This window comes from Micrasema longulum, unplaced genomic scaffold, assembly GCF_059751315.1.
Source record: "Micrasema longulum isolate JH-2025_06_02 unplaced genomic scaffold, ASM5975131v1 h1tg000127l, whole genome shotgun sequence".
In the NCBI taxonomy this organism is placed as follows: domain Eukaryota; kingdom Metazoa; phylum Arthropoda; class Insecta; order Trichoptera; family Brachycentridae; genus Micrasema; species Micrasema longulum.
Window position 1 is genome coordinate 2037713 of NW_028277333.1, and position 26846 is coordinate 2064558.

The 26846-nt window shown below is 31.6% G+C and overlaps 2 protein-coding genes across 2 annotated transcripts in view; one reads left to right on the forward strand and one right to left on the reverse strand.

Moving 5' to 3' along the window:
• LOC148284375 (serine/threonine-protein kinase OSR1-like) overlaps nt 1–16099 on the reverse strand; it is a 40495-nt gene extending 24396 nt beyond the window's left edge. The window contains exons 1-4 of the mRNA XM_088241162.1: nt 15942–16099; nt 12299–12352; nt 7383–7454; nt 1138–1186 (exon numbers count right to left, since the gene is read on the reverse strand). Of these exons, the coding sequence (XP_088097288.1) occupies nt 1138–1186; nt 7383–7454; nt 12299–12351 (174 nt within the window). The 5' untranslated portion in view covers nt 12352; nt 15942–16099. The remainder of the gene's footprint in view (nt 1–1137; nt 1187–7382; nt 7455–12298; nt 12353–15941) is intronic.
• The window catches only part of LOC148284376 (uncharacterized), a 40109-nt gene continuing 16900 nt past the window's right edge, over nt 3638–26846 (forward strand). The window contains exon 1 of the mRNA XM_088241175.1: nt 3638–3692. Coding sequence (XP_088097301.1) covers nt 3669–3692 — 24 coding nt within the window. The 5' untranslated portion in view covers nt 3638–3668. The remainder of the gene's footprint in view (nt 3693–26846) is intronic.

Here is a 26846-nt window from a genome sequence, read left to right on the forward strand (position 1 = left end):
ACTAGTAAAAGGCAACCTTGTTAATTCTCCTTTTATCGGATTCCCCGGCAGTTCTATTAGAGCTTCAAATTTGGTTTCAAACTTTGGTGTATTTGGATAAGGTATCCAAAATAAAATAATTATATTGGATTAAATTTAACTTTTATTTTTTAAAATAAATAAGAATGTTGTTGATGTAATTCTTGAAATAATTTTGTCTCCCCGTGCTAGAGAAGCTGTGAATTTGAGAAAGATGGCTTTCCAAAAAGTTACATGCTTGGCTTGCTGGTGGTCGTCTTTTGAAATTTCAACGGTCTATTACAAAACCATTTTATTAGGCATCGTGTGCTATGCAGCTGACGGCTGGGCACGCCGATGTGAGTTGCACTATTTTTGGCGAATTATTTTAAGTGGACAAAGGCAACCTCCTGGCTCTTGCTGGAGTATATAAGACATGCTCGACGGATACACTCCCGGTTCTAATGGGCTTTTCTCCTTTAGATCTGGAGGTACAGCGATGATCCGCGAACTTCCGCAAAAAAACATTCATATGCGATTGGTGGCTTCCGTCTACTCCCAACGGACTGAAATGGCTTGCGTCTTGGCTTCCGTCTACTCCCAACGGAAAAATGACTTGTAATGCCCTTCTTGATGCCTGGCAACTTTGATGCTTGATTCTTGGAAATCTTCCCCTTCAGGGAGGGATACCTTAATTTTTTCCCTTCAATCCGTAAGGGCTTAAAATCTTCTTGGATTATCCCTAACCAACGGACTACGCAGTTTTTATTAGTCATAGTAAATTTGATAAAAAATGATTTGGTTTTAATTTTGTCGAATCTCCTTTGCGCTGCTGCGGATAGAAGTTGGAAATCAAGTTAGGGTAGAGTAGGGTTCGAACCTCGGATCTCTGATCCGTGAGTCCGCAATACTAACCACGTGAACATAACTCGATTTAAATATCTACTTCCTAATTATTTCACTGTAGTGTTAGTTTATTAATTTACTATCGCATCAGTTAGAACACGGGTTTAGAAAGATAATAATGAGTTCCCGGTATGTATAAATAAATATAAAATAAACGAAATTTTATGGGAGTATAAATGCAGTGTATTGAAACTAGTACACAGGTAAAATAAAAAAACAATATATAATAAATACCTGACGAAAAACACCCGAAACACCGGAACAAGCCACATCAGACTTAGCCCTAGAAAAACGTAAAATCTTAATTTAGTTACTCCTATTCATTGAATGTAATTTTTTGTTGTTGTATAAAATGTGTACAATTAAGAATTGCCTATCTACGTACGATTAAATACAGCCAAATACACATTTTTAAACGTAAGACAACAATTAAACAACACAGCATCACATTGTGTTTGTTCTTTTCTAAATGAAGAGAACAAGAGGACATAAAAAAAAATCAACAAATAAATAAATGATTTATTATTTTCATTATTAAACAGCAAACTAGTGAATAATCCTTAGCATCATCACCGTATACTCGGAGGCAGTTTTGGCAGCTTTACTCCCTGGATTGAACGCGAACAGAAGGAGGTGTCGAAAATGCCCACTTTTGTCTACTTGACATTCCATTTTAAAGCCTTGTAATCATTTGATACTTTCTGATAATACATGCCTATCTTCTAAAGCAGAAAATTTCCCTTCAAATGATGCATAACCTTTGACATTTTGTTTTACTTTTTTTTTGTGACAAAATTCGACTGTCAGTAATTACGTGATAATATTTTGAAATAATTTTTATAAAACGCAGGCAAATAAAACATATTTATTTCTGCTTATACAACGTTATAATATACTGTTTGTTTAACAATAATTAACATGTTATTTTGCTTATTGTGAGAAAATTCACTTCACAAAATTTTATGGAAGTAGTTACAAAATTTTTCCATTAGTTATTTTATGTCTGTTAATTTTCAAAAACATATAAATACTAATGTCTGAGTATCCGATGACCTACTGTAAGTTTATAGTTTATCGGGACAATTATTGTTTAATATTTTATATTTTGCGATGTAAAATAATTTTGTTATGTAACATAAGTATTTTTTATTAAAGACTCCAAATAAAAGTGATGCTTTTGTTATTGTGCTTGATTTTTATGAGGTTATGAGGACGAGTTACTTTATTCGTGATTGACACAATCACGAAGTGTTTAAATACCTATCTTCATACTTTTCATGTTTTTAATCACCTTTAATTGAATATCTTTCAGTAAACGGAGAATAAATTTAATCATATTTTTAGCTGCGAAGTTGGTCTGAAATGCCATTTTATAATTAAAAATGCATATTTTTAGATCATAAAATGTTTAAAAGATCCTTTGGGACATTAGTAGATGACAAAGGGTCGGGAAATTTTAAACCCTTTTAATGAAAACATTTGAATGCGAAATATTAAAATACATTATGAAAGTGCTCATCCACTTTTTTCGTTACGATCTTTTACTTTTTTTCAGGTTTAAGCCGTGTCTTAGACTAATATGAGTGTTAATCAAACCTCCACTTTCAAAACAAAGAAAATGTAAAATATAAACTGTACCTTTTCTTAATGTAAAAATGTATTTTATTTCTAAAAACGTGTTTCATATACCCTGCCGTTTGATATTTAATTAATTGACTTTTTTATATTTACTTTACAGCATTAGAAACATTTTAAGCAGTATTTTAATGTCTACATTATGATTATAGTTATAATAACTGAAAAAATACAGCACACCCACTATTTAATAAAACCAGAATAAACAACACATATAAATACAAAATCGATGGCGTAACCTATTAAAATTATATGACATATGTTTGTAACTTTGAAAATCAGGAATGAAAATAGAATCCGTTTTTGCATCATAAATTGTTTATTTTAACAGACAAAAAATGAATTTTAAAAAAAAGGTACATTAATTAAGAAACTCATTTATTTTTCCTCCAGGCAGTATGTCCCATTTATTCTAGGTCAGCTCTCTGTTTTTGACTGTCGGTTGCCACCTGACCTATTGCTTACTGGGGCTTAGGATGCCACCGTTGGCTATTGTTCTTCCGCTGCCATCCTCAACACAACGTCCTGCCCGACGGCCGCTGTCTCCAAACAGCCCTTAGCTCGAAGCATGTCCGGGTGCCCTGAGAGAAGATGCCACCGCCGTATCGATTCACTTCACTTCCACCATCATAGACGTTGAGATCTTTATCCGTAGCCCTGGGGAAGGGCTACGATGAAGAAAAACGTTAATTTGTAAACTTAACCAACACATTTATAACAATAAATTAAGATTGTTAGTATCAGTATTTACCCAACAAGAAATAAAGAAAATAAAACAAAACATCCGGTTATCCAGATTTAGCCGGCTATTAATACAGTAAAGTTATGTAGCTTCAGAACATACCACCTTTGTAGGTTTCTACTGTACTGTACAAGGTAGGTGGCAATATAGCCCCTCAGTACAACCCAGCTGGATTAACAATCCCATTTAATTAGAAGCGATTAGTACCAGATAAAACAAGGTATTCGTTGTATTAGTAAAGTAATCCTTCCATTGTGTTGATTTGAAGCTTAAAAATATGAAAAAACAACCCCACGCTGAAAAAGTTTTACTATAAAAGGCCATATCTAAAATACTCTCTCTCATTAGCTCGAAAAACCGACTCCAAGATAGTGCAGACGTTTTCAATATGAAGAATATTATTTCGTCTTACGTAAGTACCTATATTTAATATACGAGTATGTACATATATTGTTACATGTCTTTTTTAATGTACATAGAAAATATGATTTTATTTTACATACATTTTTATTTAAACAAACGTACTGTACCTGATATATCTTTAAAAAATTGAATTAATGTAAATTATCGGATATTTTTAGTTAGACAGATTAAATTATTGTTTGATTAAATTATTATTTCATATATTACCATATTTATTATTATTTTTATACGTAAGTTTTCATGTTTTCTGTTAATTCATAGTCCATACAATTGAAGAAATGTCTTCAAAAAATGTTAATTATATGTCCCCAAACGACTTTTTTGCATGAAACGTCAATATTTTCTGGCAACGTTAAAAAGACGCTCATGGGCCTGTATTTTATTGGGAAATTAAAATTTATCTTCAATTTCATCTTCAAAGAAAAATTAAGTTTTCTGTATAAAAAAATATGTTTACTTTAATTTCTTAACATATTACATTTCAAGTCACCGACGAAGATACTTTTAATTTTTATACAAATACACATATTTTCGTACATTAATATTGATGTTACTTTATACCGTCTCGATATGTACTGATGAAGATAGCGTTTGTAATCGAAGCCCTGCTGTGATTGTTTTATCTTCTATATGGTATCAAAATGCTGTTCTTTCAATTTTTGTTTTTTAAGAATAAATTTGATATTCAAAAATGACAAAAAATTTCACACGGTTCAAAATCAGTCAAAATTCGTGTAGAAGTTTCTAGCTAGTCATGTAAATTGAAGCACTAACTTTATGATTTTCCAAGTTAAATAATAAAACTTCGCTTTTAGTTTGTGTAAAATCAATACAACAAATTTCTTTGTCATGGTCTCGCAGTATAATACTATTATAAATGCACCTTGGCGGACTTTATTATTGTTTAGGTCAAGTATTACTGGAAGTCAAGTATAACACAAATATATTGTTTTTCCGGTTCACATTATTAATCAATTCTGAAGATGAGTATTATTGTTAGTCTACTGTGCAGCGTCCACCAACAGAGCCTAGAAAACAGCATCAGTATCAAAAGAGCAGTAAATATATTTTCAATACTCCTATTTATTTGTCATTTTTTCAGCGGACAGTTATGCATACACGATAAACATGACATGTTTTACTTTACGAAGGACTGAAAATCTTTAAGCGAACTAAAATAATTGCCGATTTTCTTAGTTTTTCTTTCCTTCACTTCTGATAAAGCGTGCCAAGCGTATTAAAAAAAGTTACGGTGCAGCGGATAACAAATTATGTCCTCGACGTCTAAGGTAGACAGTTCGTCGGCAGTTCACGTTTGAACTATGTCTGACTCAGGAAGACTCACGGGATCTTGGCCTTAGACAGAGAGGCCTTGAGAGACTTTGTGGATACCATAATATGCTCCGCCCAGGGAGCGGACATGCATCAAGCGACTTGAGTAATTCTATATAATAAGAAATATTTTCCCAAGTGATACCGATTTTTAAAACATATGAATATTTTCTCTATGTCTTAACGATATATTATTTGAATTGATTGATATTGGTACTAAAAAAAATGGTTTAATAATGAAATAAAAATAAAGCTATGTTAACCCAAATAATTATTAAATTTTACACAAGAATATAAAATGCCTAATTCTAAGATTCCTGCTCAACACTAACAAGCTTTCACATGTTTGTAATTAAATAATTAAATTTTAAAATTCATTGAGTTCCTTCAAATGTCAAAAATAGATTTCAAGTGCAATTAAATAAACTTAATTATTCCTTATGTCAATGATCAACCAAGCTATAAATGGGCTACACCTTTTAAAAACCACATTAGTCTGATATAGCGAAAACGGTGAAACCGTTTATTCAAAAAAGTGGAATAAAGATTCAACTCGTTGCGTCTCGTCAGCGTAATTTAACGTTTGGTTAAATATTTTTACTATTTGAATTAGTAGAAATTTTTATCTGAAGGTTTTAAGATGATACTAATATACAAAGAATTGGCAATACTTTTGTAAATACTGATTGTTTACCAAATAAAATGACATAATATAACTTTCTTAAATAAATCAAGTCTTAAAATTTGAATATTCAAACTAACCTTTAAATATTACGCAAAATACTCTAATACAGGGTACTTATCCAGTGGACAATTTTAAAATAATAAAAAAAATATGAAAATTAAATAAACAAGTTATTCAAGTAATTGTTCATTATTTTTTTTATTTTTTTTGTGATGAAATTTTCTAAATGCCGACTTTTAAGGTGCAAGCACTTTTCCTGTTTGATCAAAATTGATTAAAATCCTCGCGACCCCGATTCCTTTAAAATATTATTTAAGTTACGTGGTGGTGGCAGTTTGGTTTTGGTATACACTGTGTCATGATCTTAAAACAACGACGTATGTGATTTTTTCAACTTTATATCAGATCGGTTACATTATTTTGTTGACGCTTTATGTCACATCTTGATAAGTAAAAAAGTGTGTCATTTGATGCTTGGGTTAGTTATATTTATTCCGTACTTTTCAAACCTGAAATATAAAGCCTTTATAAAACCTTTTCAAGATCAAACATAAAAGATAGTCAATGTCGCATTTTTCACACATCCGCTGTTGTTCTTTCAATTAATGATTTTTATGTCGCTTCACCAAAAAAAGTCATATCGACTTTGATCAGAGAGACCACTTTTCTTGGAAAGAAATCTCTTACGGCATTCATAGACGCATACGCAGTATTTGTTGAAGACAGGGGTTTTTTTCGTTAAAGACTATTGCAACATTCTTGGCCCGCTTGACCATGATAATTTTCTTAGAAATATGGACCAATGATTTCTTTACCTAAAATAGCGCACCAAAAAGTTACCTTCTGGCTATGTAATGGCTTTTCATGTATTTTCCTCAGGTTATGTGTAACACCAGAATGTAAATTTTGCTTGTTCGCAAACCTTTAAGATGGAAATGTCACTGTAAAATATGTTGTTTAGTCGGGTTTCCGTAGAAAAAGTATTTATCACCCTTTCACCATTAATCGTTTCACCGTTAATCTTGTTTGATACTCATTATGGTTAAATTTTTCGACGATTTGGATATTATATAAAGATGGAACTTAAGTATTCTCTTTTAATCAGATTTTTTATTAAAAAATAACTTTTTGTTAGCTGCATGCCACTAGGAACTTTTGCCTTTTCAACGTAAAAAATTAGAAGATGGAAATAATTTATGTTAAAATTATTTTGTAAAAAGTTGCACATTTAAACTTAAAAAACTAATGAAACCATAAAATCAAATGTATAGGTACATGATAAGTATATTTAATTTTAGAAATGTAAAGGTACTCATATATTACAGGGTATAATTTTTATATACATGTACTTATATTTTAAAAAAAAACGAAAATACGTACAATATACATAATAGGTAAGTACATTACTGTTTTCAGCATTAGCAAAATGCACGTAAATAACAAAATCCAGTTTTTTTTAAGATTTAAATATTCGTATAAAAATATTATTGTATTAGTTTAATATAAAATATTGTAATATTATTGTGGATTTCATCCAAATTTTATTCTGATGCGTTACTTTCTATTTGATATAATATGTTTGTATATAATTACAATTATTTGATGCGCAAAATGAAATATTATGACACTATATTTAGTTTACTCGTATGTAAAATTCCATACCTATTGTTTTCCATTGTGCTGTGTTCACCTTTTTGGTCTGCTTCGCCGACGGCGGAGATGGAAAAAGTTCTCCTAAAAAATAAAATAGCTTCTTAATGAAGTTCATTCTTACCTTTTATGATAAATTCACATTATTTGTCGGTTCTGTGGTTGTTTTGCGGACTTACGGACCAGATGTTCGAGATTCAAATACCTCTACCAAAACTATATTCCCATTTTTCATGCACAGTTTTTTTTCAAAAGCCTTTGACCAAAAATATTTTTTTTTATTTTTTTTTATTCACATTCGGTTTGCGTCATCAATTTTATACATAATACCTATTTGGGCCATTTTTTTTATTTTAAAAATAATATTAAAATTTTGGTGGAACCGGACATAAGAATATTATTGGCATTTTTAATGTCTACGATAGTTAAAATGTATTCTATTTATATAACTCTTACTAAGTGATTTTGTCAACCGTTTTTAATATAATTACACACGCACATACAAACACATAAATACAAAGTCGCACACGTACAATTATGTAAACCCTTTTTTTATATATAATGTATTATCAAATTATCAGTTGATTTTTTTATTTGGCCCTAGTAAGGTTGCTATATTTCAAATTATTTTTTATGTAATTAGCTGTGGAAATTCCGAATAAAATAAAATATAAAAAAAAACAAATAAATAAAATAAAAATATGTCAAAGTTATTTCCTAACTAATAGTATATGTATCTGTTTATCATGTTTTATTCAAAATTTCTTTCAAATATTTTGCCTTTGCTTTATTTATTTGAAAATGTAAACATATCACGTGCGACTTATCTTGCATTGTTAAATATTAAACTGGTAACTTTTATACTGAACTGCCTGTTATATTTGACTATTTTTAGGTTTGTTCAACCATGTTAGGTATATTGTGACTTTGTTTCGTCGGGAATAAAACCAATTTAAACCTTATGGCCATGTAACATAACGGCGAAATGAGACGAAACCTACCTTAGATAATTTAAAACTGATTTTTCGTCATTGCAATAATGGGTTTATGATAAGAAATTTATTTTCTAAAAGTTCGTCAAATTTCCATTACTCGCTTTCCCCTCCCCCCAAACCCCAGCGGACCGATCAAAGTTTAAAATTGCGCTTTCACTTTAATCATCTAAATTAAACAAGTAATCCGCATGTTATTTTTTCATTAGACTTATATATTTATACATATTTGCACGTTTTTTAGTTATCTCTAATACGTTGATTAATCTTTTAAATATAATCAGTGTATTTTATGTTAAAAGAAAATTCTATATACATGATATTTTTATATTACTTTTTTGACTAACCAACCAATAGAAAAACCGAATACCTTTAAGTACAATTGAACAACATAGGTAAGACCTTTGTCAGTAGGTACATAAAACGTAGTAAGCACGTAAAATACTTGTATGCAATATGCATTTAGTTTTTTGACGAAAATCCAAAAATGTTTAATAGAGCTGTTCGTATGTAAATATGTGTAACTTCCAGCTGGTTTGGAGTAGTTAAGTATAAAGAAAAGCTACAATCCTAGCCGGAGATTGCACAGTTATTAGTCAATTACTTAATTGATGAGGTCATCGCAGATCAGGCCAGATGTCAGCGTACCTACCATTCATAAACTTAACAAACGAAAATTCATCAAGAGCAGTATAATACAGGGCGATGGAGTGAATTCTCCCTTGGATTGTTGGTGGATAAATAAAAAGCTATTCTAGGTACAACATATTTGATTTTATTTCTGAAAATTACAATATACGAAATTTTATCTTATGTTCTTTTGAAAATAACGTTCGATAGGTGGTGCCCGTCATTGTCTTAACACTTCCGCAAGAAAACTCTGAAGCGTCGCACAACGGATTGCCTCCTTCAGGTTTTGTAAGTTCATTGGGTGATGTTTATAAACTTCGGCTTTGAGATAACCCCACAATGAAAATTCACTTGTGGTCAAATCTGGCGAGTATGAGGTTCGCTGAATATTACCTCTCAGGGATATCAAATTCCTGGGAAATTTTCACAGGCCGCAAATCGAATATGCCAATAACGTTCTGATGATTCTTGGACAATGACCATCTTATACGGGTGAAATTATAGGTCTTCATAGAGAATTCTCCTTACAAAGCGGTTGGAAAGTCAAAGGGTGACAGCATTTTTACGAGTAGACGGTTTAGGCGACTGTAAAACAGATTGCCGTTCTCCAGCGTTTGGGCCATTAGAAGTCCTGTACATCTTTTCTGACAGCAGATCATGTTTCCCTAAAGTTTTTCAGCCACAAAGCAATCGGTTTTTGGTCTGGAATTACTTGGCGACGAACTGCTGGATGGTTACTGTATACCTTCTACGACAAAAGTGCGCGTTCATTCGTCCATACCACGTTTGCAACTGACAGCAATGAAACGAACATTTCTCAGCCACCTGCGCGTATCGACTCCATCCTCACTGGTCTGCGACCAATTCTCGCATCACACAAGCCTTTCAAAACTAGGGAGATTGCAATGCCACACCCTGTATATAGACGATATTTTCAGGACCACATTAATTCTATCAACAATGATTTAAAAACCGTATTCAGAATCAATAAATAACACGCGAAAACAATAAGAATGACAGACGCGGATTTTTTTTTTACTAAAACCCTTTATAGTATCAATATTCAAATTTATATATGTATATTTATTTTAACAGTTGACTAATAGTGTAAAAATACATATACAATATACATATATAAAAATATTGTTTTATTTATAAAACATTTTCAATGACGTTCAAGTACAACTTTATGAGTAAAATTAGGTAGTTTAAAGATGTCACTGAAACTAAATCATTTATGTTTACACTAACTGTGTCGCTGAATGTTAGGTACTTTAGGTATTTTGCCCCTTTATACATTAGACAACCCATTAAGTCTCTACTTTTTATATTTATTATTTTTCACATTTTACGAGAGGTAATGCTCTAAGGACCTTTCTACGTCTTCTAACCCCAAAACGCGATTCAAGCGCGCAATAATATCGAAAGTTTTCCACTTGGTTTAAAAAATGTGTTATTTCAATGTAGCGTTATTTTATTTTCGTGTAATAGTTCCAATATTTTAATTTTAGCATATAAATAAATCATCTTTGTCAGCGGTTTCTAAAAGGGTCACAGACGTTTTGATAATTGGGGCGTATTGTAGTAAAACTGTAAAAAAATACGTGAAGTCAAGATTTTAAATTGAAAATTTAGTCTTTATTTTCAAGTCAAATGCAAATAATAAGGTGTCATGGGTCTTAAAAAGAATATTTTTGTCAATTTACTTTTTTATTGTCAAGATGGGGTTCCGCCAAAAAAATGTCAATTAGGGTTCCATAGCTAAAAAATATTGGGAACCGTTGATCTACATTATTTTCATGAAAATGTGTTATAAATTATATTTTTATGATTGCAGTTTAATCAAAGCATTAATCGTGACATCTTATAAGAAAATAACACACTCACATTACCTAGAGAAAATATTATGTCATCGCTAAACCTATTATTGATATGAGTCGACTTCTTTTGCATGTCAAATAAAAACTGACACTGCCAAACACGTGACAATAGAAAATAGGTAATACAATCATAAAACGAGGATGTACATGAAACAATATTTTCGCATTGTTAAATATCGGAGATGAATTTGATAAAAGTTTTAATGTCCTGAATGAGAAAATTTGTATGAAACGCATTAATCAGCCTGCAGTCTCAGTTATCAGCCTTACTGGCCTCATCTAATGGACTACTTTTTTTTAAATTTATTTTTGTGTTGTTCAATTTAGTTAGTATCATCAATCCCGTTATTTAGTAAATTAAAACACTTCGTCGTAAATCCAGCTCGTGTTTGTTGCAAACCGATTCTCAATATGTTTTTCTCTGTTTCTAATCGTCCTAGCTCTGCGAACGTAATTATTTGACTTAGAAAATTGAAGATTCTGGATGCATCAACTAGTAGATCGTTCGCACCAGTAATTTATTATTAGATTTGGAAATTATTACTTTGGCATTTCGAACTTGTCTTGAAATACGAATACTTTAAACTATAAGTTTTAATAGTTTTTGAAAAAAAAAATCATAATTAATATTTTTAAATGAAAATCAGTTATTATGGTTTAAAAACTTCAATAATAAAAATCAACCAGTTACCTGTAAAAATAATTGATTTTATGTGTAACTCATATACTAGCTTCTTTAGAACAGGTATATTTGTATTTCTAGTGAAATTTTATACAAAATTAAATAACGTTACAGTACGTACCTATTCATATAATATATCATTCGTATCATTATATTAAAAGGACATATTAATGTCCAATATATAAATAGATTAAATATTGTAAACTGTTTTGAAGTTTTTCTCGTTAATAAACGCCGTTCTATTATGGCACTAAAACTAAACCCTTACTTACTACTACCTAAATTCTACTCCGTGGCATTAAATTCATTGTGGTTTTTAAATATAATAAACGTGAAACGGACGTTGTCGATTTGCGCTTGCGATTCTTGACCTAAGTACCTACGGCTGATTGTTTTGCTGTAAACTATATCTAACTCCGTGATTGATAATTCAAGAATGATTTTTGCCTGCATAGGTATCCCTACACCTGTAGCGCCTTATTCTCTAGAAATTCTTTTTAAACACGTGGATACGTTGACACTAATGGTAAAGAAGTGTAATAGGTAGATATATTTTTGTGTTACTATTTAATTTTGCTATTAAAATAAATCCACTGATATTATTAGAGATTTGAGAAATAATACCGACGTGATTATAAAAATAACATTTAGATAAGAAAAACTTTAAAATCATAAATGGAAAAAAAACATTATATGTAGATAAATAATTGTAAACATGGCAACAAATTGGTTGAAAAGTCTTACCCGGGTTTTCTGGCATAACTTTCTTCTTCGGCATTCATTTTAGAGAGATCCATCCTATAAAATAAAATTGCTTTGTTTAAGATTCACCCACCCTAATATTTTAATCGCTTTGTGTGAATTTAACAAATCTATACAACGCAACACGTTACACCAGATTGATTTTTATTTGATTAATTTTTATTATTTAGTGGTTCACATAAATCGTGCAAATTGAAATCGAGCGGAGATTAGCTAGCCTCACGTGCGTTTGCCTAGTATTAAATAAATAAAAACAATTTTATTTCAATTCAATGCAATTTATCTGTCTCCTAAAACAGGCCAATTAATCTATGTTAATTAAATGGCGGTAAATCATGTTGCAAAAACAAATGTACCTCTGATTTGGATAAAAAATTGATTTCAAAATCCTTGTGTCTGAAAATCTGACAGAGAAAACATTTTGATTGTTAAAATATATGTGGTAACTATTCACTAATTAGAGAATCTTCTTCTTTCTCCGGTAGAGGTTGGAAAGTATAGCAGCAATTCCTATTTAGAGATGAGATGAAGAACATTTAAGATAAGGTAATATAGAAATCTAGGCATCTACAGGGCTTATGACCTATCAATGACTGGTTTAAGTGCCCACTTTACACACTGTGTAACATTTACAATTCTGCCTATAATTTGTATAAACCCGCACTGCGTCTTTTTTTAATCCTTCACTGTAGGAAAACATGTAAAATTGTATGTATTTTACCTCTCTTTACATGCCTTAAGTATTCAAGTTTTCCTTTCTTCATAGTCTTCAGTACCCCTTAATCTTTTTTCATTCGTCGGAGAATGTCATCGATTCGGATTCTGTCCACCGAAGAGATTTTTAATATCCTCATTTGGCACCGCATTTCAAAGGATTTGATATTTTTTGAAGTGGCTTGGGTGAGCGTCCATAATTCGACGCCGTAAAAAAGTACTGAGAAGACGCAACATCGTACAATACGCATTCGGAGGTCTAAATTGAAGTTATATCCTGAAATAACAGTCTAGCGCCATCTCAATTCTGACTTTAATATCTTGTGAGCGATCCCATCTATTATTTAGCCAGCATCCTAAATATTTACATTGATGAACTTGCTCAATACCCTACCTTCAAATTTTTAAGCTGTCGGGAAAGTTTGTGGCTTTTTGGTGGCGTATCTGACTTGGCGCGCTGCATGATGAAGGTGTCTTTTCTTGCTATATTTCAACTGGATATTCCATTGATGCTGCATAGAGAAGATAGATTCTAACCGAGTCATTTGGACATGAACTTTGCACCTCGCTTTCGACATTTTTTGGTATTTAGTTTTAGGTAGTTTTTGTTTTTCCGTTTGAATAGTTTCTGTACATCTTTGTTGATGATTTTGGTTATTTCGGTATCATTTATATTTTTCATTTAAGAGTCATCCGCAAAAATCTTATTTTTTCCCGTTATGTTACTATGTGTCATGTCATTTATGAATATTATATAAAACAAAGGTCCCAAAATTAACACCTGCGTTACCCCGAATTGTTATTATTTCACTTTTGCGTTCTCCGATTTTCATATACTGTTTTCTTCCATCCAGGTAGTTTTTGAATATTTTCAATGCTTGTCAGAGTTAAAACTCTTGCATGTTTTGATTTATCAAGGGGTATCAGTGCGAACTGTTTCGAACGCCTTCTTGAAGTCAAGTATAAGTGCGGACACGGTATTTCCCTCATCTATATTTGTTTGTTCAAAGTTCCATACTGATGTTGCAGTGAACGCATCTTTTTTTCTTTGGGATTCGTATTGTTCTTCAGAAATTTAATTTAGTTTTTCCAGGTGTTGGTACAGTAGTAAGATGTTTTCAAATATCTTACTAAAAACGGTCAAGTTTGCATGAGCCCTTAGTTAGTGCAAAGAACTTTTTTCCCCCACTTTCATAAATTCGTGTTATTCTAATTCTAGCCAGTTTTGTTTCTTCAAGAAAGATTCCGGCTGCTATATAGTTGTTAATAAGTTTCACTATTGTCGTATGTATTGGTTAGAAGCAGTAACAAAGAGCCGCCAATTTTTCAGAAAAAACGCAAATACCGCAATGAGGAATGTCTGGTGAAAGCTATTAAAAAAATCCCCTGCAACAATGCTATGGTCGTGCATAATGAATAATTTACATGGGACGTTATTTTTCGTAAGAAGTAACTATGAACCATACTTCTTATAACAAATCCTTTCACCATACGATCGATCATATATATAATAAAAGCTTTATGGATAACAATAATACATCCTTGTTTCCCTGGCCTGTAAGATCCTAATCGGGTAGAAAACGTATGCAGTGTGTTAAATACTCATTTCCAAATTTGAAAGAAGACATTATTAAAAAAAAAACTAGAAATTTAGTCAGAAAACAAAGAAATAAAACATTTCAGAGCGGTTCGTTTCAAGTATGTCTAGAAGAATATTAAGGCAGTTATTTTTGCCAAAGGTGGAAAATCCGAATATTATCTATATACTATACAAGGCGAAAGTATTAAAACATAATCGGAATGAAGTGTTTATTTGAAAAGAACATACAGATGGTATCAGATATTCGAGATTTTTTTTCAGTTTCTTAGCTTAGGTCGTATATATATTTTAATTTCTGAGTAATTACGGCATGGATTAAGAAATTATAAACAGTTCCGCGTGGCTCTAATTCGTTGAGAAGGTATTGTATCTGACAATATTTTATTTGTTCAACACATAGAACAATAAATTTATTTTTTCACAAATATTTTGCTCCATCCTTGGAACAAAATATTGGTGAACTGCTCCTGCAAAATATTCAATAATCCACCACAAATTTTCTGTTTTTTTTTTTTTTTTATATATTTCTATTTATTTTTTGTTTTCTTTTATTTAATCTATTTATATATCTATCATGCCATTTTTTGCTTTTACCATTTTATATGATTACTTAATCTTTATACTTTTTAAAGATAAGTAAAATACTTCATATATCACCATCTTCATTACTAAATCCTTATCCGCATCCGGTAGTGGTGTATAAAGTACTGCATTATTTAATAAAATACAGCGTATATCGATAATCTGTTACATGAAGGCAAAGTGATAAGTCTTACGCTTCAGGTGCCCATCCAGGGACAGTAAAATACTTTAGTGAAAAACCACATTTAAAAACATACATTTTATTTCAATCTTCCCGGGACTCGAACCCGGTACCTTAAGCATACACTATGGTGTCGACATTTTTCCATTTAAATACCTTTTGCGAGATTTTTATCTAAGAGCAGTAAAATACACTCATCCAGGATTTTAGTTCTATTTCACATATATATCTGTATTCTTCATCCGCCTGGACATATACAAAAGTAAATATAAACTATCTGTTATAACTGTTTACTTGTTTCTTGTTTTTTTTTTTTAATTTCTGCTCTATTGTCTTATGTACGCATATTATTTAATATGTAAATAATGCCAATAATTAATTAATTAACATAGCGCCATTATCTCTCATATTAGGCGCATTCGAGCAGGTACAAATAACGAAATTAATATTTTCTAATTTGTATAACTATGTATAACATTGTTATCACCCGCAAGCAAATAGTATTAGGATTACAATATCTAGAATTACTGTTATTTGTAAAAACATACCTGTCAGTCTACGGGCACAGGTCGGGTCTCGTTACTTTTCGTGTTATTACTATGGGAACATGCGGATACGATTTACTTCACACTTTGGTGCTACAATAATAAAAATCGCTTCACAGGGAGACTTTAACTCCAGGCGACAGCTTATCCTGGACTGAACTGACCTGCAGGCATTACTCAATCCTCCGCTTGCAAGGGTGGAAAGGGTCGAAAGGGAATATTCACTACCGTCGCAATTTGAACAATCGGGTCAGTGTCACCGTCCCTCCCTGCTACGTGGTCACTTCGTAACTAGCAATAATAGACCGCGGATCGTAGTAAGATGAAACTCCAAGAGTCATTTTCGCATCTGAGTTGACACCCGTGACCTTATATTATTACTCTTTACAGGACCCATTACATCAAATTTAGCTTGGAGGACGGAAGTGTATAAACGTATGTACATGCACGTATAAGCACCTACAGGTACTCGACTAACAAGTGTAATAGCATCACGCAGATACATATTCTCCTCTCCTATTTATTACCTACCTATAAATAAAAAGATCCTTCAACGATGCTTTGAGCATGTCCGAATGTTTGTAGACACGCTGGATTTCTTCCCTAGGGAGTTATTTAGATCTGAATTTGTTTCAACACAGATAAAAACATTTTGAGAGGGGAATATGGAAGTCTAGGCATTTACAAGATTCACGACGCAAATTTGTTTTCAGGCTTTGCCTAGTTGGTAAATTGGTTCAGTCGGATGAATCTCACTCACACGATATAGGTCTCAGCACTTTTACTTCACAAAAGTCAACAGATGGAAGAGTAAAAAAATAAAAACAGTGGCATGGAGGGGATCCTGAGGGGTGGGGACGACGTATTTACCTCTGTCCATCATTTATAATAACTGTCTTCTATGTCCAGCTGACAGAGTCACCCAGATTCTCCCTTCTTCTATATCCATACGTCTTCTCAAGCACGCAAGCCGATTATTCAAACTTTTGTCGTGCCCATTTTCAAGTATTCGCTGGATTTGGTCGTACCATGTCTTTCCCGGTTATCCTCATTCTCTGCATCCATCAATGTCCGCATCGTGGATTTTTTTAGACATTTTTTTGTTGTCAGTTCTCTCTATATGTTTAAATCAACGCAACTTTATTGAAAATGCATGCTTTGTATGCATTTTAACCCAAATACAGTAGTAATAACAAGATAAATGTATTTTTTTTTATTTCAATGTTCGCGCTAAATGGCAATTTGTTTTTTTTCAATTTTTTCAAAGCCAGTATTGAGACACATAAATTGTCTAAAAAAAACTCAACAAAATACTCTAAAACCTGGTTTAAAAAAATATCAAAATCTTATTTTTTTTTTTAAAACACGATACTTTATCGTGTTTGTTGTATATTGATCCCTAATTTCTATAATTTATATTGGGTGCTGATGAAAAATAAAATATAATTATGAACCTTACATTAATTATAGATATGGTTATCTTCAAGTTTAGTTGTAAGGTGTTATTTTTAAAACAAAGATTGTTCCCGTGATTTGACGTGAATCACAAAAATACACTCCCCTGAAAAACTACGTTTCTAGAGAATGTCGACTTTTGAAAAAAGCGGCCCGTAATTTTAAATTCATTATTCGAAGTTTCACATTTTTTGAACGTGATCAATATAATAATTCCTTCCCAAAACTTAAAACAGAACGCTCTTTTTCTAACACGACACCATATAAATTAATTATGGATTACATTTTCCTTTACCAAGAATTTTCCGACTCCCTAACACAAATCCCAATCTTGACTTCTTTGGTAACAAATGTCTTCTTTCATGCAATCACTGAATATAAAAATAATAATTATTATCATTTTCTATGATCTTTTTTATTTTATTTTATTTACAAAGTAAGGCAAAGTTAGACTAAACTCTAATGGATCAGTGAAGTTTCCATATTATATTACATGCTAAGGTTATCAATAAACTATTTTTTATTATTTAAAGTGCAATAATATTTTAAGGGAAAAAATCGTAAATGAGTGTAGTTTAAAAATTTAAATCAAAGTAAAAATGTTATGTTAAAAGTTTCTAGTTAGTATTTACATAAAAAGAAATAATATTGAAATGAAAAAAAATCTTACTAAAAGTAATTAAAAAGTTGGAATTAAAATATAAAAAATAAAAAAACATACTCAAATGCAAAAAAAAAAAAACATTTTCAAATTGGAAAAATATGCAAATACATACACATTTTAAGAGATTCAAAAAAGTACAGATGACAAGCAACAATAGATATAAAAGACAAAAAATTTAATTTAGTTTAAATTAATTTTAAAAACATCTTCAAAAAGAATGACACATTTTGGTAAGAAAAGCAATATTTTATTTTTAAAAGTTATTCCAAAAGTAATTAAAAGTAGTTTACAATTATATAAACATGCAGAAGGCAGCAGAGAAAAAAGAAAGAATATCAGTATTTCAAGTAATCTTTAAAATTTGAAAAAGAAATATTTTGAGAAGATTTTAAACTAATAGTAGTTAGTAAAAGCAATATTAATAATAAAGAAAATTTCCGTATGGAAATTTAATTAAAAATATCAGTATTAAAGTATTTATGTAAATGTTTATATATGTTTATTCCTTATCCATATTTATGCTTCTCTCTTTTACCTTACATACTGTGTTTTTGTTGACATTTATTCTCTTTGATATAGGTAATTCTACAATTTACATTCGCGTGTCTTAAGCGTGAGCTATCACACTTACTTTTTTATTATTTTCTCAATCATTAAACGAAATTCATATGAGACTTGTGAAGACAAAGAAGTTTTGTATTAAATCCTTACAACAATTTTTTATTTATTTATTTGATTTATTTTAATTTTATTTTTGCACCACAACAGGCCAGGAGGCCCAATTACAGTGGTGAATTACATCACAGAACACCCAGGCTTGAAAAAAATCACATTTAATTTTTGTGCTCTCACCGGGAATCGAACCCGGAACCTTCCGTCTGTGAGTCAAGCGTCTTGACCACTACACCACGGAGGCCGCCAAATAACGTTAACAAATAGCGTTCAAACAGTTTAATCAATTGCCACAAGAATTTAAAGTATCTACTGATTCCAAAATATTAGGACAGGATGTGTGAATTGAAAAAATAATTGAAGGACTTTGAATAAATAATAATATTTCGAGGATATCCAAATGTTTGTAGACAAGGCTAGATTTCACTCCCAGTGGAGTTATTAAGATTTAGATTGAAATTTATTAATAGAAGAAAAATATTTTTGAGAAGAAAATATAGATGTCTAGGCATTTACAGGGCTTTTGGCCTTTCATTTGCTGGTGAGGTAACATCATATTTAATAGTAGGTTTATTTATTTTTAAATGTTGTTAACGCAGTTACTGCGTTGAAATAAATAAATTGCAAAATAAGTTCAAAAACTATTTACGCGATAATTATGTCTTAAAAAAAAAAAAAATTATCCATTCTTGCATCCAACATTATTTCTAGCAGGGATGCTGGATTTCAACACCCTCGAATCTCGTCATCATTTTTTTTTTGGGAAACATTTATATAAGCTGGTTTCTGGAGGTATGTACATATAATCCAAACATACTGAAAGAGATCAGTTTGTATGGTTCCTCATAATTATACTAGAGCGAGATCTCATGCACTGTTTACGCACCGAGAAGTTGTACAAATAAATGCAAGTCAGAATTCACCCATTAATAGAGCAATTCGCTTCTGCAGATAGTATTTATTTGATTTATTTGTTCTTTTACAATTTGTGTTTCCTCACTGGGTGGGTGCAAAAAACGAAATAAAAACACGCAAAATTCACAAATTTAAAAAAAAATTAACACATATTTCTACCTATTTGGCCTGATCTACTCATCAAACCGTGCGCATCCACCTCTATTATCCATTCCTTAATGGCGATTTTATAGTGATAGTATTTACTGCTTTACTGCTTTCTATTAATTAACTTCTAACTTATATATACAGTTTGCATTTCGTGTTGGGTTAAACAAACCCGCAAAAACTCGTAAAGAAATCCCGACTACAATTGTCAAGGATATAAATAATTGAGAATTCGTTCGACGTTTGCTCAGAGACAAGAGTGTTCAACGTCTCGGATGATCATATTAAGAGTTGTGCAAGAGTATGTGAGTACATAGACCCTCTTCCCTTCCCTCTGCACCCCTTCCTCGGCTGTCATTTTTGCACAGTATCGGGAAGGCATTGTTCTCCAGAACGAAGGCCATGTTTAAGATGAACATCCATAACTGGATTTTATCGAAGGGAAGAGACCGCAGTATGAAATTGCTTCGGGAACACATTTATTATAGCGATGTTTATGTACGTACCGCTATTTCTTTAATTTTAAAAGCCACAAAGGATCATGAATATCGGCGGTGTACTGATAAAACCCTTTAAATGCATCATTGCATATACTGAGAAAAATATATTTGAATGTTTGACTTTAAAAAATTCTTTTCATATTTTACATAAATTTTACATTCATATTTTAGACATAATACATACTTATTAATACTTTAAGCACCGGCCGAATACACATAGAATTTACCCTGTGCCTGGCCCATTTTTGTGAAATTTCATGCTTTCTGAAGGGTTTCTTAAAAGTGTCATAATTATGAAAATACTGGATTAAATCAATTAAAACTTCCCATATTTATTTAAGAAAATTTAATAAGTCTTTTTTGTATGATAGTTTATGATACCTTTATGATACCTTAATGTTCGTACATATACAGGGTCTCACTCCTTTTTTGTGCTTTGCATCCCGGAGCCGTGTAAACACATGATTATATAATCAGGCGTGTCCCGGTCCCGTGTTTTTACATAGTTTACCAGTAGCGAAAAAGTACAAATAAAAGTCACCAGATGTCAATAAAATGTTCTTTTTTAGACAGCTGGTAAACCATGTGAAAACACGGGACCGGGACACAACGCGTGATTATATAATGTTTACACGGCACCGGGATACAAAGTGTTAAACCATCGTTCTTTTAACCTTTTCATCCCGGGAGTTTATTCAAATGCACAAGAATTTTAAGATCTTTTTGCTTCCGTACCTACCGAAATTCAAAAGAACTGGAACTCTTAAACATGTCTTTTTTTGTATATGTCAGTAATCAGCATTACACATTAGAGTTCGTTTTTAGAATTAACAGCTAAATTCCGGATACTTTGTTTTAGAGCGAATTTCTATCGGCCTTAAAGCAAGTTTTGAACATATTTCGTAAGATAATAAAGACATTTTAAACGAATTTCGTTGATTGATTATGAGTTTGAGTCCTATGTTTATAGAAATTAAACTTTACATAATTTCTAAAGTATAAACAGTTACAAAATTACAATTTAAACGTTTCATTATATAGGTTAATATAGGCCTAACATATACATATGTATGATTTTTTAATGTATCGAATTACATTATGCTTATAGATATAGTTAAATAAAGATAAAATATTACAAAAAAGTAGGTAGGTACAAAATTAAATATTTTCAAAAATAATATTAGTTTTAGGCAAAAAACTGCATTCGAATAATGTAAGTTATTTTGATTTTATCACCGTAAGAATTTTTTATCTAAAAACGGACGATGAAAAACAAAACATACATTTCTCGATACACGTTTCCGAGCCGGTGTAGTCTGATGGTTGGACAATTTACAAAATAATTATGTCTACCAGACGCCACAACAAAGGTTGACTGCAATCTTGTACATCTATAATGGAAAAAATAGTTTTACTTTATATTTCTTATGAATTTTAACTCATTGTGTCAACCCTGATGATGGACGCTGCAATGCAATCTGAAACGTTGAAACAGGGTACAATGACACTCAGTGAAACATGTTGATCACTTTAGTAAAGCGCCCGTAAGGTATTTTATTTAGTTGTTATTATTATGGATAACTTATATAGCGCCATTTCTGTAATACAATAAGTACCTCAAGTTGTCTTATCTTCATTTATTTTCCAAACCATAATTGTTAAATGCGTGGTATTGTCTCTTGCGCTGATTACCTTATGAAGGAATACAAATGTACTCTGTCACTACAAAACATTTTATTTTTATCATCTTTAATTTATCTTGTACGCAATAGTTATTTATTTTCTTTATTTTATTTTAAACGCCTAGAGGGCTTTTCCGTGACAGGTACATAATTAAAATTCAAGCGTTTTATGAAATAACAAATGAATATCCTTTTTTATGAAATATTGAACTCTGCAGTAGATATTAGTATTATTAGTAGATATATAAGTTAGCTTCCTCATTAAAATTCAAATAAATTTGGGATTGAGAACATTCCTATGTCGGGACATATTCAAAACGCCTTTGTTTTCGAGTAATGCAACATACCACACACGTATGGCCCGCACGTGTCGGGAACTTAACGTATACTTCCGAAATAACAAAATCGTCATTTTTCAAACTCTCTTAACCTTTGCGAATAATCTCTTAGGGCCGGTTGCATCGACAAAACTTAAGTTAAAGTCAGGGTTAAAGTCAAATAAACGTTACTTTCATGTCAAAATGCGTTGCATCAAAAAAAGTAAACTAAATATAAACAAAAAAGTTACTTTTATTTGACCGGCCGCCACGGGACCGTTTAAAGTTAAATGCGATCTGCCATCTGTCAAAAAAGCGTCGTGAGTGTTGAAATCTATTGATCGATCTGTGAAAAGTTGCACAAAATGTCAATTTTATCCGATTTTTTTGTCTTCCGATGACGAATTTATCATCGAGTATATTCTAAACCGAAAACAAAAACTGTTCAAACCACGAACGGACCATTTTTTGTGGGAAGAGTCCGACTTTATTGCAAGATTTCGAATGTCAAAATAGTGAAGAACTAATAATTATTTGAATTTTTAATTGCTAATTATTTTTCAAAACACAGGACTTGATCATCAGCGGCGTGGTGTAAAATAAATCTAAATCATCACTGTATTGAAATGCTGTTTATTTATTTTTAAATAGAGCTAGATAAAGCTCAGCTTACTCTTTCTGGGCATTTAAGGCTACCATAGTTGCCCAAAAAATGTCCTTTTTTGCTCTATTTCTAGAGTAAAAAGTTCTTCATTTTGTTTTAGCTTTTGCTCTTTTAATTTTTTATCTAGTTCAAAAAAGACGATGTCCTTTTTGTTATTTTCTTCTCCGAATGCGCAGTATTGCTTCGCCCTTTAGAACACACTGAAAATTGGAACGAAATTTAAACGTTTGTGCCCAAAGACGCGTCGCGGGGCATGTGTATTGCTACATGTAAATAAACAAGTGCGTGCTTGCGTAAAAATCCCAACAATTTTTAGGGTGAAACTTGAACCTTTACAGTGGCAACATTCTTAACTTTAACTTAACTTAAATAATGTTGATGCAACGGAATTTTTCAGTTACTAGATTTTGAGCCATAACTAAGTTTAAATATTTAACTTTAAACTAAATTTATACCAACTTTGATGCAACCGGCCCTTAGGAATAAATCGTAGTTAATAAATCGGTAGTCAGATGGCAGAAGGTACCATCTGTAATTTTCAAAAATGTTCAGGAGAGCTGAGATAGTCTCGATTTCTAGACTTTAATCCACAAACTAAAATATTTTAGTTTTGCTTTTAAATAGTTAATTACCATTCTAAATGACCCTGATTTTTTTTTGCGTGTATTTACTGAAATATTAATAAAAACTTTTGAAAACTTAAAGATTGACAAAAATACAGATGGTCCCTTCTGCCATCTGACTACCAAAATATACATGGGATCCCACTTGGGTCCATTATTGTTTATTCTTTATATTAATGATATGGGTAACGTCTTTAAATTTTCCGAATACAAAATATTTGCCGATGACACAAAAATATACAAGAAAGTTACTTCCCTACAAGATTGTCTTGATATGCAAGAAGGTCTTGAAAACTTCTCTACTTACTGTGTAAATAATCAGCTCATATTAAATCCGCTTAAATGCAAAACAATTACCTTTACGAGAATAAAAAATCCGATAGATTATTCGTATTCTCTATCGGGTACAGTCTTGCACCGTGTCCAAGAAATACGAGATCTAGGTGTAGTTCTGGACTCAAAAATGACATTTCAATCACATATTGATAAAATTATTGAAAAAGCATATAAAATGTTAGGTTTTATTATACGAGTATCTAAGCCTTTTAAAAATGATCTAACAATAAAAAATCTTTATTATAGTTATGTAAGAACCCATCTTGAATTTGCGTCTATCGTTTGGAATCCACAATACATTACTTATATTGACAGGCTGGAGAAAGTACAAAACAAATTTTTAAAACATTTGAATTTCCGATGCTCTCTTATATTTCCAAATCATGACTTATCTGGACGTTTTCACAAACTGATTAACCTCGAAAAAAGGAGAACATTAATGGACCTCACATTCCTCTATAAAATTATTAACAGTCTAGCTGATTCGTCCCAGCTCCTAAATAAAATTCAAATTAACTGTCCATCACGTGCCCTACGAAATCACCCAACCTTTAGAATACCTAGTGTCAATACGAACTATTGCCAGAATTCGTTTTTACACAGATCGTGTTCCACTTTTAACAGCTTTTTTAACCATATAGATATATATCATACAGGATTACAATTATTTAAAAATAGTGTATTGAAAACTTTTGAATAAAACTCCGGTTGGTCCCTTTTTCTCTTATATCACTCAAATTACATACATTCATATTATTATTATAAATTAAATTTCTCTTTTGAAATTTTGTATTACTTCTAAAATCGCTTTAATGAAATTTTATCGACTTCTCTTGGTTTAAAATCTTCTCCTTATATTGCTTTTTCAAATTTTAAATGATTACTTGCCATACTTGTTATTCCTTCTTTATTTTTTCTTTTTTCTCTGCTGCCATTGGCATGTTTTTATACTTGTTATACTTTTAAACTACTTTTAATTACTTATATTATATATGTTAATAAAATCAATATATTGCTGCTCTTACTATAATGTGTCATTAATTTTGAAGATGTTTTTTAAATTGACCTAAATTTAAATTTACTGTCTTATATTTTCACTTAAAGATTCTTCTCATCGTTTCTTTGAATCCCTTAAAATAAATATGTGTTTATGTTTTTCCTTTTTTAAAAAAAAATGTTATTACTATTTTATTTTATTTTTACATCTGAGTATGTTTTTCATTCTTTATTTCCATTCTTAATTCTTAATTACTCTTACAAGTTTTCTTCATTTTCAATATTATTTCCATTTGTAAATACTCACTACAAACTACAAACCTTAAAATATATTTTTTTTCACTTAAATTTAAATTTTTAAACAACTTTCATTTATGTTTTCTTTTTCCTTCTCTTTTTTATACTTTCATAATTAACATTAGATTTAATTGCTTTTTAATATGGAAACTTCACTGGTCCATTAGAATTAAGTCCAATTGTGTAAAATATTAAACTTTGTAACTGTACTGTATGTTTCCTGAATAAAAGAAAATAAAAAAAAATAAAAAATACATGTACAACTTATTTTAATACTGAATTGTAGATTGTACAAGGTGCCGCAAAAGTTGTCACCCGATGTTCTTTGGCTGTTTTTTCATGAATGAAAAATTTTAGGTTCTGCTTTTGGATTGTGTTTATTTGATTTTTTTTTTCCATTAAGTCGAAAAAGCAATATCGGCCAAGTGGCCGCCGCCAGAGTTGATGACCATACGCCAACGATTTATAGCATTTTCCATCACAATTTCCAGAACTTTCAGCGATAGATTCTCGCATTCTTGACAGATATTCTTTTTAAAGGCTTCAAGAGTCTGAAATTTATTGACATAGACTTGTGACTTTAAGAAACACCACAAAAAGAAGTCTGGAACGGTTAAATCGGGCGATCTTGCGGACCGGTGCAAATCACCAAAAAGAGAGATTAGGCGACCTGGAAATTCAGCGCTCAGAATATTGGTTATCGCTTGTGCAGTATGCGCCGTTGCTCGATCTTGTTAGAACCACATATTTTTCAATCCTTATTCATCCAATTGAGGAAGGAGAAAGTCATTGAACATAGCTCTGTACCACTTACCGTCTACAGTAGTCGTTTGGCCCGCGGGGTTTTCGAAAAAATAAGGCCACCTCCAGCGTAAACACCAGCCCATGCGTGGCTCATGGGCTCATGATGATTTTTGATAAAAAGTTGTCTTCCTTGTGGTCGAGATTCAAGATGGCTTGAGTGTAGGTTACGCGCGCTTGGCTGTCAACGGCTAGCAGTTGATGCACTGTCTGCACTTTGTAAGGGAACATCTTTAAGTCTTACACTAAAATTCTCTGTAAAGACCGCCGTTTGATGCCCAATTGCGTAGTACGTCGTCTGGTCGATACTCCGGGGTCCTCTGCAACATCTTTAACTACAGCCGCTATATTCTCAGCAGAACGGATGCTCCAGAGCCGGCTCAACCTGGCAGCTCCTCGTGTTGTCCCATACTATTTTAGGCGAGCGGCTAAACGCCGCACGCTGCCCTAGTTCTCGTATGTTCAAAAGACCGTTGAAAAAAATTGCGTTATGAATGGCAATATGTTCATTATCTTATTCCGCGTTCATGTAGCTAAAGAATTATTATTTTTTCCGTTACTAAATAGTATTTCCAGTATTCTTTGAGTGCCAATCTCCGCTTAATGATTTTACTTATTTGACTTTAAAAACGAACAAAATGTCTTTTGTACAATTTGCAAAATGGTCTTTTGAACATACAAGAACTACGGCAGCGCGCTGTGTTTGCCCGGTTGGTGTCGGACAACCGGGAAATATGCGCCTAATTTCACGCTGCGCCAACACCACAAACCAATTAATCCGCAAAAAATCGAAACAATTTTTCCGCGTTCTTGAGATGCACATAGATTCATGTCTTGTT